The following is a 12,968-nucleotide window of genomic DNA, read 5'->3' as shown; positions in this document are numbered from 1 at the left end:
GTGGACAGATGATTTAATGACCTACAGTTACTACTCTTTAAAACAAATTTAGACGGGCTGTGTCTCCGCGACGTGCTATTAGTTGTTTGGTGTTTGCATTCCAGCTCCTGTGAATTGCTTACAGTACAGTAAGTTCAAAGGAGCCATTTTACACCACAGTGAATCCTCACATGTTATGTTAATTAACCTGTACATGCAGTGTATATAGAAAGTAATCCTTGTTGTTTTGTTTTTTCACTGCACCACACTTTTTTAAACGTTTCATTCAAGGCTCATTTGAATTTTTCCTTTTCTGCCTTCACCATTGTTCCTTCCATTCTCTGTCGTTCTCATTGACTTTTCGTTTGTTTGTTGTTTTTTTACCCTTTCCTGTTGTTTATTTCTCTGCCTCTTTTCCATTGTTCAAACTGCTTTGTTTTCATTAATAAAAGGTTATGGCAAAGACAATAGGCTTGCTTTAATGAGCTAACATGCAAACATAGACATGCACAGGTGCTGGTTCCATGTGTTAGCACATTAAAGACAGACATATTGCTTATGTCAGTGGCTGTTTAGGTTTCGCCTGCCCAGCGCTTGCGATGTGTTTGGAGAAATCTATTGTTTTTATTATAAACTTAAAAGGGGCTTCCATCCCACCTCCTCTATTTTCCAGCTTCTTATTGGTTGCTGTGCATGCCACTTACCTTTCCTCCATTTCTTTTGGCTGCAGCCTATTTTCCTGCATTTATCAGTGCTTGTTCCTCGTCCGCTTCTCCTATCAGTTTCTCATAGCAGAAATACTGTTAACATCTGCTTTAGCTGAACTATATTTTCCCTAAAGTTTTGCCTTTTACTACTACAGCATACTTATATAACAATTTATCACCCGGAGAGATTAAGTGATTTGCGCTGCCAAGACTTGAACCGGGATCCCCGGCTCGCGAGTTAGCAGCTCAGGCCGCTGCACCACATCCTCTCCACTCCCGTGTCATCTGTCTGGAAGCCAGATGATGATTGATGAACACAGCTCTTTATTCATTACATAGGTGAAACCGATGCATTGCCAATGATTATTTTATTGGTGGCACTGTCGCTGGTAGAACCAAAGCGCTTGGGTGCAGAGAGCGCCCTGAGGCCCGCACCTCTTGCAAATAGTTCCTTGACCCATATTAGTGCATGGCCGGCTGATGCCAACCGGTTCAGGGCGCTCCTCTTGCTGTATATAACGCGATTCACTGCTTGGAAGCACTTGCGTTGTCAGCAGGTGAAATAAACAGATGCAGATAGTGAACTTGAACAAAGTCAAATAATTAAGAAGCTTCTTTCTTGCGGCTTCAAAGGGCGAAAACATTTCTTTTGAATTAAAAAAAAGACGCCACGCTACTTGTGTATTTAGCATAATAAAGTAACTCGAAAGTGTGGCATTTTGGGGCATTTGTCACCCCGGTAAATGGAAAGATACATAAATTGAAATCGTGAATATGAAAATAAGTCAATTTTAGTTAACCTGTTCCAGGGGCCCCATTTAAAAAAAAAAAAATTTGTCTTTAATTTGAGAAAACTGGGCATTCTGGGAATTGTAGTCTTTATGGGCATCATTTAACCAAAGCATTTGATAACACTGTTTCGTAAAGGGAAAGTCCATGTCTGGATATGTAATGTTTAGTGTAGATGGAGCGATTAGAGAACCATTGTTTGTCATACATTATTGTTAACGAAATGAAGATATGGAATTGAAGTGCTAGAAATTTACTATTATATGAAGTAGGCCAATGATTGGATGTGCATGCAGACAGGGCAGCACTGTGACAGATCACCTGTAAAAATGATTTCTTTATGGAGTGGCCAAGGATTGAACGGGTTTTCTCTACCTCATATTTGATTGGATTAGCAAAGAGTCTAAATAATAAGTGGAGAAGAAATCTGTATCCATACATCCGTCTGTTCTTCTTTATTTTAAGTCATTTCGCTCCCTGCTCCTCTGTGTGCCTTGGGGCATGACTTGTCATATAGCTAACTTGATCATGTCTGCCCATCACAAATAACTCTGATCGCCCTAATACTGTCCGACCTGTCATCTACATGCAATGGTGTTGATCACACTTTCCGCCTAAGGTTTCACTGATCGAGCACTCTGCTGGCTCTCCTCCCATCTCTCAGATTAGCTCTTCTCTGCCTTTTGGGATTCATCGCTCTCCTCAGCAGCTCTGTTAGAGTTTCCTATTGGTCCAGGTAAAGTTCTCAAATGTATTAAAGGCGTGTTACCTAAGTACCTCATATGGAAACTAGTCTGCTACCCTACATGCCCTTTACAAAGCTTTGATCTCCATGCACAGCTTCAAGGTTCCATTAATTCTATCTATGTAATTACCTACAGTCGGTACTGTCAGAGTAGAAACACAGCCGTGTACTCAATAGAAGTCAATGGGAAAATTGCAGTTGCAGTTATGATGAAAAATCACCTTTCTCAGTGGACCCTGAAGAAACCCAGTGGAGGACAGAAGGTTAGAGAGTCACACCACCTGTGGATTCCCCAGCAATGAGGATACTTACACCAGGGAAGCCGGGTGTATAGGTGCAAAGTGATGCCAGAAACCGCCGTAGACCACAATGGAGGACTTCAGTAAAGATGCTGCTGGCAAATGCTGTGCAAGAGTCCGGTGGAATCCAAAGGTGGATTCTTGAGGAGAAGAACCTGCAAGCAGAGAGGACAGAGTCTATTCCACTCGTAGGTGACCAGGAAGCAAAGCCCACCGATGTCGGAAGATGCAGGAGTAATGACTGTGACCTTGTCACTGCAGCTGTGAGGACCAGGCGACGCTGAGGAAGACCAGGAGCCGTTCACGAGCTGTCCCATGCCGGAAGTCGAGAACCAAGGGGTCAGTGTCCGGCAGGAGCACCAACAAGCCCTGGCAGCAGCAACAGACATGGAAAAGGATGAAGGAGCAATGTTGGGACCAGCAAGGTCCAAGGGACTCACCGGGAGAGTCAGAGCAGGCCCAAGCAAGCAGTGGAGCCCTTTGAAACAGGAGAAGACCCTCAAGAGGACCCACAGCCCAAAGGCACAGGAGTCGCAGGAGGACCTTGAGCAGCTCACCAACAATGAAGGCCCATGGAGCAGAGGATGCGGCGCGGACAAAGATCTTGGCAGGAAGAGATGCTGGAGGCTGGAGCTTCTTGTAGCCCTAAGATGTCTGGAGTGCAGAGCCAACAAGCTTTGACTATGGCAAGTCAACACAACGCACAGGAGTTTTGTCCCAGCGGTTCCGATGTTGGATATTGGCCTCAAAATTGCAGAGAGGACAGGTCACGCCATGAGGGAGTTGCAGAACCACCACCTGTGCTGCTAAGCATTTCGAAGTCCGTGGGATGCCAGGAGCAGCAGACTGGTCAGCTTTGTTGCGGGGCCTGCAGATGCAGGGAAGTGACTACTTCACTCCAAGGGAGATTACTTCGGGTGTCCTTGATGCCCACACGTCTGTTGAAGATCCTGGAAGAAGAACAGACACAGACGACAAAGAAGACTTGCAGAACAGTGAGACCAGGAGCAGCAGGAGTCTTCCTTGGTGCAGTCTCGGTTCCAGGCGAAGTCCAAGTGTCCAGTAGGTCGAGGAGTGATGTGGTTTCAGGCTTGAGTCTTCTCCCACAACGAATCTGGGAACCCAACCACAGGTAAGCCCATTTTTACCGTTAGGGCGTCTCAGGGTTCCCTCCCAGAGGAGGGACTGGACAGAGGGGAGGAGAGTCCCATGCCCTTTGTCCAGTTTCGTGCCAGAGTAGGAGCCTAGGGCTCCCAGAACTAGTTCTAACTGGAGTATGCAAAGAGGGCACCAAATGTGCCCTTCAAATCAGTCTGGTGGCACTGGCAAGCGCTCCGACCCCACTCCAGCCCACTACGCTAAGCCCTGTCTGGGAGATGGTCACACCTCCCTGTGACAGGAAACATATTGTTCTACCTTCCCTTGCTTGAGCTCAGCTCAGCAGCAGGAGGGCAGAATTGTGTCTTTGGTCGGCAGCAGCACTAGCTCGCTAGCAGATCCTGAAAGGCTGTTACCAGGAGTACTGGGGGCTTCCCAGGAGAGCCCCCTGTGCATGGAATCATACCTCCAACACCGGTAATGGGTTTGGGGTATGATTCGAACATGTTTGATACCAAACATGTCCTGGTTTGGAACAGCCACTATATAGTTAGCCCTAGCGTAATGACGCATGGCAATTATATGTATCAAAATGGCTGATCGCCCTTACAAAGCCGGGAAAATTGACTCCAGGGTTTGTAGGGGATATCTGCTCATGCAGGGGCACCCTTACACTTATAAACCAGCATCCTACCTTCAGGATTGAAAGGCGTGCCCATGGGGATATATAGGTTTTAGGTGTAGTGACCTCAAATATAAGGAAATCTATATTTGTCATAAGCGGTGCCAGCACCAGCTTACACAGGCTGCAATGGCAGGCCTGTAGTCAGTTTGAGTGGTCTCTCATGGGTGGCATAATACATGCAGCAGCCTATGGGAGACACTGGTGTACATATGCCCTGGGTACCTTAGTACCATATACGAGGGACTTACAAGTGTACACCAGTAGCTAATTGTGGAGGTACAACAGTAATTACCATGTCAGATTTATGGAGGAAGCACAGTGGCTGAGGACACAATTAGCAGGTTCCCATCCAGACTAGTAAAAAAACACTGACCATCAAAAAGTGTGGGTAACTATAAAAACAGATCCTACTTTCCTACAATATCATTATCTGAAAAGAATAATATTGGTAGCTGAGTTCCATAGTAAACATTGTAGGTGGAGTACATTTATGATGCACCTATAGATGGGCGTGGAGGGGAGCTGAGGTAGACGGTTAGGATATGTATAGAAGATGAAAGCATACAGTGGTCTTGATACATTGGGAGGAAAAAGAGAGACAAGTAAACTGGTGTCATTTAAGACAAGTGCTTTGTGCATAGATACCAATAAGGGACACTACTCTTGGGCAGACTACTGGATCGACTCCCTTTCAGTCTAAACTATAGCTTCTTCCTCCCTGTTTTCAAAATTATTCATAAAAGTCACTACTCATCCCCAGACTATGAGCCCTTCCAACCCGCAGCCACCAGGCCTGTCAATCCCCTATGAATTCAACATGTAGAATCCCCTATGATGTCAACATTTAGAAATGTCTTTAGGTCTCACCTATGCAGCGCGCATGCGCGCTGCATAGGAGAGAGACCTTTAGCTATCGTCACAGCTTTGGGGGCAAAAACGTGCACGTGTTACATTGCTTGCAATGGCAACGCGTGCACGTCTGGCGATTACCATGCGGGAGCACGCAGCATAATATGGTGGCGCCATATGGTCGCAATGATTGCGCCCTGCTGCACGCTCCTGCAAGGGAATCGCTCAGGCTCCCTCCCCCTGCTGCCGCTGGAGGAGGCGCTTGTGCTGGTTTTGCAAGAATTTGGTCACCGGCGATAACTACGATGATTGGAAATTCCTGAGAATGCAGTGGCATTGGGAGCTCCTTTCTGAGAATGCAGTGGCATTGAGAGATCCTTGTAGAACCATTCTGTGACCTGTTATTCTCTGAGTATTCTGCGGCTCTTCGGGATACGCTCACAAAATGGCCTCTACCGTCGATCCGAGGGGCCCCGCAATGTGTGCCATGAGGCATTCTCTCTCACTTAAGGTAGTCTCTGATTTTCTGCCTACCTTTGAGCAAAAACACCTCAGCGCACCGCACCTCCCGGATTGCCCTCGGCAACTCCTCTGGCGTATAATATCTGGTTGAAGGCTCACACTATGCCGGCATGTCTGACCATACCATGTGAGGTTCCCATTTTCATTCCCACTCCACGTTACTTGGAATTGGGCACAAAGCATTGATCATCCACGGCTCCAAAAGTCCAGCACGATCATTCTGCATGCTGAATTGTTCACCGAGGGTTGTTGGGATCTAATTATTCCGCAAATTTATGACTGCCTGCCGATTTTGCCTGACTCCAAGAGAGCGCTGCTAGGCTCATTGAGTGCAAGGCTATAACCTCATGTACTATCCATCGTTTTCTCCCTGACTAACACCAGTATTTGCCAGTGATTTTGAACTGCTCTTATCTGATTTGGGCTGATCAATCTTGTGGTGCTTTTGTATTATGTACTAAAGTACAGAAAGTGTCTCTGGCTCACCGCAGGTGCCCTAATTTGAGTCTACTGCTGCACTACCAAACGCTGCGAGTCCTTTAACCATCTACAACTGGCACACTAGCTTGAAAACCTCACTTCCTACTGTTCGTTTTGGGACACAAACGTTCTGGGGCATATTCGTTCATACTGGTGTCGCACAAACATGCATCCAAAAATCATCTGCGCAGGTGGCCCATGTCACCTTGAACTGTCTGGGCAGTAACTAAGCAGCTAGACCTGAGTGATATCAGGTGTGTTGACCTACGTTACCCTGCAAGTTCAATCTTTTTGATCCTCTTGCACCACCTCCTGGATCAATCACCAGCTACAGAACACCGGCTAGCAGCTACTATTTGTTCTCATGTTTGTAAGCCTCCATATCCCAAAATCCAATCTCCAAGTGCCTCAATCCCCCCCCCCCACCCCAAGTGGTTACAGCAAGGCAGAACAAGCATTGGCATAGCCAATAGGTCTCGCCTTTGGGTTCTTATCAGTGTTTCGCCATGCAACAGTTGATGTTGTTGCACCAAGGATATTGTGCTACATAACTAAATACTTATAAGGTCCCAAAAGCGAGACCTATTGGCTATGCCAATGCTTGTTGTTAGTCTGTGTCTGTCCACAAGCCATCACATGCTTATTATATAAAATACAGTACTCTTTTCATATATCTCATTCAAACTCTAAATGGCCTTATGTACCCTGCTCCTGTTACTTACTATGTAAGCATTTCTTTTTTTTTTTTAATTATTTTTATTGGCATTTCAAAACAATGCGATACAGTGTCACATAATGATTCATAATACGATAGGCATCTTAGTATGGCAACAGAAACGTGTGATAATACATCTGTAACATAGGAGCAATCCGCTGTACAAATCAAAGCATGGGTGGGTAACCACAAGTCAAGATTTACAGTTCTATTCTGTATCAGAGCCAGTACTTTCCGTATCAGAAGGAGGGTCGCAAATGTTCCCTCTGTATTTATTCCACGCTCCCCAGACCCTACTCCATTTCTTGGGACAACCTCTATTTCGAAACACTGCCCGTTCTGCAACCATCGCAGCGTCCATATCCCGCCTCCAGGCCGATATTGAAGGTGACAGTCCCCCTCCCCACCCCTGCGCTATATTCCGCTTCGCCACCATCATACCTAGTGTCATCCAGATCGGCCCATATCGTGTGAGATTGTTGGGCTCCCAAATGTTCAGGAGGCATCGCTTGGGGTCAGGCAGTAAGGAGAGTTCCTCAGACTGAGACATGGTGCGCATCACTTGGACCCAGTAGTGTGCAATGTGGGGGCATTCCCATATCGTATGGTAGAAGCTACCTATTTCCCCACAACCCCTCAGGCAGTATGGCTGAGCTATCCTCTTCATCTTGTGTAGTGCATCCCTTATGTAATATGATCTGTGAAGTATACGGAGTTGGACTAGGTGAAGACGCGATGGGATACCTATTTCTTTCGGGGATGAAGTGGCTTCCTGCCACTCCGAGTCATCAATGTTACCACAGTCATGCGTCCATTTCTCCCGCAGGGCTTCTAGAGGGTCGGGTAAGTTATTTACCAGTTTCCTATAGGTTAGAGATGTCGCCTTCGAAGGCATAAAGTCAGTCAGGAGCCTGTCTTCTAGCGGGGATGCCTCTGGAATATCTGTTCCGGATTTGAACGTTGTTGTCAACGCATGCCGCACCTGTGTGTACCTGAAACGTTCTGTCAGCGCCAAGTCATATTGCTGTTGCAGCGTCTCAAAAGGTAGCACCTGCCCCTTCTGCCACAGATCTCCAATGGTCGAGATGCCGATAGCATCCCAGCGGTCGAAGCCCTTGGAGTGCCTCAGTCGTCCCAGCTGTTTTATGTCCCACAACGGGGTCAGTTGCGTCAGCACGCCCGCCATTTTAACCTGCTTAGCGCCGCATGCCACACTATGAGCGTGTGATGCAGTGGACCGATCATTGTGGAGATCAACGTTTTATCATACAGGGGGGCCAGCATGCCAGGGAGCCCTAACTGTGCTCTGTCTGCCTTTAGAGCTGGTTCAGACTGGGGGAGATGAAGCCATTGGTTGACGGTCTTTAACTGCGACGCCCAATAATATAGTTGGACGTCCGGTAGTATGTAAGCATTTCTTATTGAAATCTTATTTATTGTGCACAATAAATAAAAACTAAATGTGCTTCATGATCACGTCTATGGGATTGCCTGTGCACCGGTGTGTTTGTGTGTTGCCTTCATTCTGTTGCTTTCCTGCCTGTGAGTACCTTGCTGTCCCTGGCATGTCCTGGCGTCTCACTGCAGCCCCACGCCTAACCCCCTTCCTTGATTTATACCTCCTCTCCTCTGTCCTGCGGCCTGTTTTCCTTCCCTGGTTCCTTGCTTCATCGCTGCCATCCAAGCATCCAGAGTTAGCTACCGACAGCTGCTCACTTTTGGAAGAAATCACTCCATTCACCAGGCTCATTCCTCAGTCCCTCTCCCTCCTTTGCACACCTCTGTCACATCCAGCGCATTGAAGTGGCCTGTGGGCGGCATATACAACCAACAACAATAACACACACCTCTCTGCCTGCGTGGGATGACGTTTGATGTTATTAGGGAACTATATGGTATGGAATATATAGAAATACAAAAACAATACAGACATAATATTGGAGGAACAGGGTGAGTATTAAGGGTTAGGCTTAAGGACTGACTTAATGGGAGGTTATATGTGAAGAGTAAACAGAGGAAATCATCTAGGAAAGGTTATGTTTAAGGAAAGAAATCCCTAACAATCTCAGAGTAATTAATGCTCCCGTAAAAATCTTATGGAATTCTGTGTATCAAGCGTTGTGTATATGCATGCTTGTAGGTCTGTGCACAGGGCTGCTTGTTTGTGTGCTGGCCTACTTGTGTGAATGGCTGTACGTGTGTTCTCCTGTGTTTGCATGGATTGCTGAAGGGTCGCTGGTCTTGCATTTTGCGTGTATGTGTCTTTGTCAGTGTGTGCCTGGATGTTATCTATTTCCATTATGCATATGGGTATATAATACTGCAAAATGAAGCTGTTGACTTTGTGAATGCTTTTGGTTTTATTGAGTTTTTACGCGCTGTTCGCTGCAGCAGCATTATGGGGCGGTGCAAATGGTTGGTACACATCTTCAAGCCCTGCCACCATTCCTCAGTACTGCGCCTTGAGCATGCTGAAATGATGTGGAAGCGATTGATGAGAGAGGCCCGCCTGAGCTCACAGCGCCCGCTTTAGTACGTGTTAGGTTAGGAATGAGCGTAGGAATCTGAGACTGACGACCACAAGTCTGATCACAAAAGTTGGCATGTCCAGCCATAACTAGGGGTCGGCGCAATCCCCTTTGTGTTTTTAGGTTTCGCCCTGGGCGTTGCAACTCCCTCCCTCTCGCCTGCTCTACCCTTAATTTTCGGTTTCCTTTCTCGCCCGTTCTCGGTGACCGTCACTCCCTGCTAAGATGGCCGAGATGTCGGGCTCGCTGTTGGACCTCTCCGAGGAGTTTACCTGTTCCATCTGCCTGGGCACTTTCGAGAGCCCGGTCACCACTCCCTGCGGACACAATTTTTGCCGTGTCTGCCTGGAGGTGATCTGGGCCACGGAGGCGCAGGAGGGCTGGAAATGTCCTCAGTGCCGCACTGGCTTCGCAACTAAACCGGAGCTCCGCAAGAACACCGTGCTGGATACCGTGGTGCAGCAGTACCTGCTGGACGTGAACCGGTGCGAGCAGGAGCAGCAGGCGCAGCCGGAGCCGGAGGAGGAAGAGGAGTCCTGTCCGGACGGGGCCGTGCCCTGTGACTCCTGCCTCAAGGTGGCCGCCGTCCGGACGTGTCTAACCTGCATCGCCTCCTTCTGCCAGGAGCACCTGCAGCCTCACCTGGGGAGCCAGGCGTTCGCTCACCACCAGCTGCACAGCCCGCTGGGGAGCTCCGAGCTGGGCCTCCGTACCTGCAAAGATCACAAGAAGCTCCTCGAGTACTTCTGCGAGGAGCACGGAAAGTGCCTCTGCTGCTACTGCTTGGTCGACCACAAGGCCTGCAAAACACACACCGTGCCAGAGGCCAAGCTCAAAAGAGAGGTGAGTACCAAGCCCCACACGACAAGAGGGGGCACCCGAATAAGCCTAGCACCTTGTATTGTAGAACTTGTATAGCGTTTACCTCCCTTATGTGGGTCGCTGAAGCACTTCGAGATTGCAAGTTACAGCATGTGATGTGCGGTTGTCTAGGTGTGGAAAACGGTGTTTCTGTCGACAAAGAAAACTGCTCTAACTCATCCAAAGGCGAAACCGTTGCATTGTAAATGCTTGTTTTCATTCTCAGCAACTGGACGAGAAACTACTGGAATGCCCCTCTTCTCGCATTCGCGGGTCCGGCTGAAAAAATTGCAAATTGAGAGGAACATTACCCCCAGAGCAATAATGCTTCATTCTATGCAGTGAAAAACGCATAGAACGAGAAACTCTTGTGCAGTCCAGCACTGTCAGAGGCTGGGCACTGCAATTACCGTAAGGGCAATTTCATCAAGTTAATTACACTGGCCGACCGCTGACAGTGCGTTTCAGAGCAACTTTCCCAGAAGGGGGGCGTGTGTGACCCACCTGCCTGCCAGGAGGAGCCCACAGGCAGGCGTGGCAAATACACCTCCCAGTGCTTCTAAATGCAACTTTGCTTTTATTTATTTGTTTGTTTGTTTGTTTATTTATATATATTTTTTATGTGATTTATTTATTTATGAATTTTAATGTAGCGCTGACATTACCCAAAGGTGCTAGAGATTACATTATCCGAAGATGTTGATACATTAGGCAAGCTAAGAACATTAGAGTATAAAAGTAGATCATTATTACATAAGGTGCAAAGCGACATTATCTGTAGATATAGTTACATTTAAAAAGCCACAAATATTGGTGCATAGTATATGGTGCAACGGTTAGCTAAAATTCTATTTGAAAGAGAAGGGCTTTTAGCTCAGATTTAAGAATAACCTTCCAAGTGATAGTGTGTAAGTTCGGAGCTGAAGAGTTCTGGTCATGGTGCCTTAGAATGATTGAGTCATAAATTGTTCCCCGTTAGGGTCAGGGGTTCTAGCAGCAGTTCTTTGGCATTCCGCGATGGTCTAGTCTAGTGCCTCATGAGGGATACATGCCATCTTGTATATGGCACTGGCTTCAGTGGGCAGAAAGTAAAGTGTAACTACAAGTGGTGGAATATGGTCATTCCTTTTGGCCCCTAAGACTAAATATGTAGCTGAATGCAGGATTGATTTTAAGAGGATTGATTTGAATTTTGGGAAGACCATTCAACAGAAATTTACAGTAGACGATTCTGGATAGCAGTAGTGATTGAGCAAGAGTTCTGTGGAATGGTGGGTTTGCTGTTAAAGATGCTGAATGTGTCCTTCCAAGAGGAGGAAGTCAGTTTTGGAAGGGTTCAGTTTTAAATGATGTGAAGTCATCCAACCTTAACTGTGTTTAGCGTTTTGGCATGGTGCAAGATGTCATTTGGAGGGAAGGCCTATTAGAACGGTTGAGCGCCATCTACATATTGATGGTAAGACTCCAAGAGGTTTGATACAACGTTTGAATAAGGTCAGAGCTAGGATAGATCCCTGAGGTAGCACTTAATCTTTGGCCATTGGTGTTGAGAAAAAGTCATGGTTTTAACCCTCTGTGACCTCCCCATGCAGAACGATTCAACCAGTTTGAGGACTACGCCATCAAAGGCCATTCGATTTTTGAGTGTGTCAAAGAGCGTGTAGTAGTTTACTGTATCAAAGGCTACCAAAACGAAGAATCAAGTGCCAGGAGTTACCTGAATCAAGGGCTTCAAGTTTATCGCTGGCCACCTGGCAGTGCTGTTTAAATGCTGCAGCCTTGATTGATACCAGACTAGTGCTCCTCTAGGAAGTTCTTGTCTTGAATGTGTTCGGTAAGTTCATCTGCTACACTTCTTTTGATAATTTTTGCACGAAAGAGAGGTTGGGCACAGGGTAAAAACTGATGAGGTTGTTCTCATCTGCAGAGGGTTTTGAGTAGTAGGTAACTTGTCCATTCTTGAGACAGTCAGGAAATATTCTTTGGCTGTGTGGGCATGTGTGTTTAAAGGTCATTTGACAATGTTACTCTGAATAGGCTCCATAAAGTGGTTTGATGGTTTAGTTGTGTTAGTTTTAAGTCATTCGTCCTCCCTAATTATGTCAAAGACTTACCAAGTGTTCTTCGAATTGCACATGGTGATCAGGTTGGGACAATCATCACAACACAAAAACATTTTGACTTTGGAGTTGAAGAACCTGTGCAAATTCTACTGCTTTCATGGTTGGGTCAACAAATTTGATGGATATGGATATGCTGCTTTTGGTTTTGACAAGATCAAATTGCTGTTTAGGTTGGTTCTTGGCGGAGTTGAGGAGGAATCTTAGGTGATTTGATGTCTCAAAGAAAAATTTTCTTTTGTACAGTGATCTTGCTTTTTGGAGACTTGTGAGGTTCATAGTAGAGGGTGCTTGTCTCCATTTCTTCTCAGGGCTCTTCTTTTCTCATACAAAGCCTTGTTGAACGAGGGAGCCAATGGTTTAGTTCTTTTCTTTTTGCTCTGTAGTGGAGTTACCTCATCAAGCAGATCTGGAAGACAGTCACAGCATTGGGCAGTCCAATCATTGATATCAGTGACCGGGATGGTGGGCAGCAGTAAGTTCTGCAGTCTTGCAAAAATTTTTGAAATCAATGTTCTTAGTGTTGCAGAACCAGGTTTCGCTCATTTGGTTGGCCCAGGATGACTGCATGCGAGAGCCGTAGAGAGAAAT

The 12,968-nt window shown here is 46.6% G+C and overlaps 2 protein-coding genes across 2 annotated transcripts in view; both read left to right on the top strand.

Annotated features, from left to right (window-relative positions):
- Nucleotides 1–12,968, top strand: part of MAP3K9 (mitogen-activated protein kinase kinase kinase 9) — a 349,830-nt gene that overhangs the window by 296,551 nt on the left and 40,311 nt on the right. The window lies entirely within an intron of this gene.
- LOC144782532 (E3 ubiquitin/ISG15 ligase TRIM25-like) lies at nucleotides 9,626–12,856 on the top strand. The gene is made up of 2 exons (XM_078661938.1): nucleotides 9,626–10,239; nucleotides 12,764–12,856. Exons 1-2 carry the CDS (start codon nucleotides 9,631–9,633, stop codon nucleotides 12,854–12,856), a joined length of 702 nt encoding a protein of 233 aa, XP_078518064.1. The 5' UTR covers nucleotides 9,626–9,630.

The sequence above is a fragment of the Lissotriton helveticus genome, chromosome 9, assembly GCF_964261635.1.
Source record: "Lissotriton helveticus chromosome 9, aLisHel1.1, whole genome shotgun sequence".
Taxonomy (NCBI): domain Eukaryota; kingdom Metazoa; phylum Chordata; class Amphibia; order Caudata; family Salamandridae; genus Lissotriton; species Lissotriton helveticus.
This window is presented reverse-complemented; position numbering and strand designations above follow the sequence as displayed.

Coding starts and splice junctions, on each gene's coding strand:
- LOC144782532 (XM_078661938.1), top strand. CDS start 9,631: ATGTCGGGCTCGCTGTTGGACCTCTCCGAGGAGTTTACCTGTTCCATC. Junction 10,240..12,763: donor AGGCCAAGCTCAAAAGAGAG/GTGAGTACCAAG, acceptor TTTGCTCTGTAG/TGGAGTTACCTCATCAAGCA.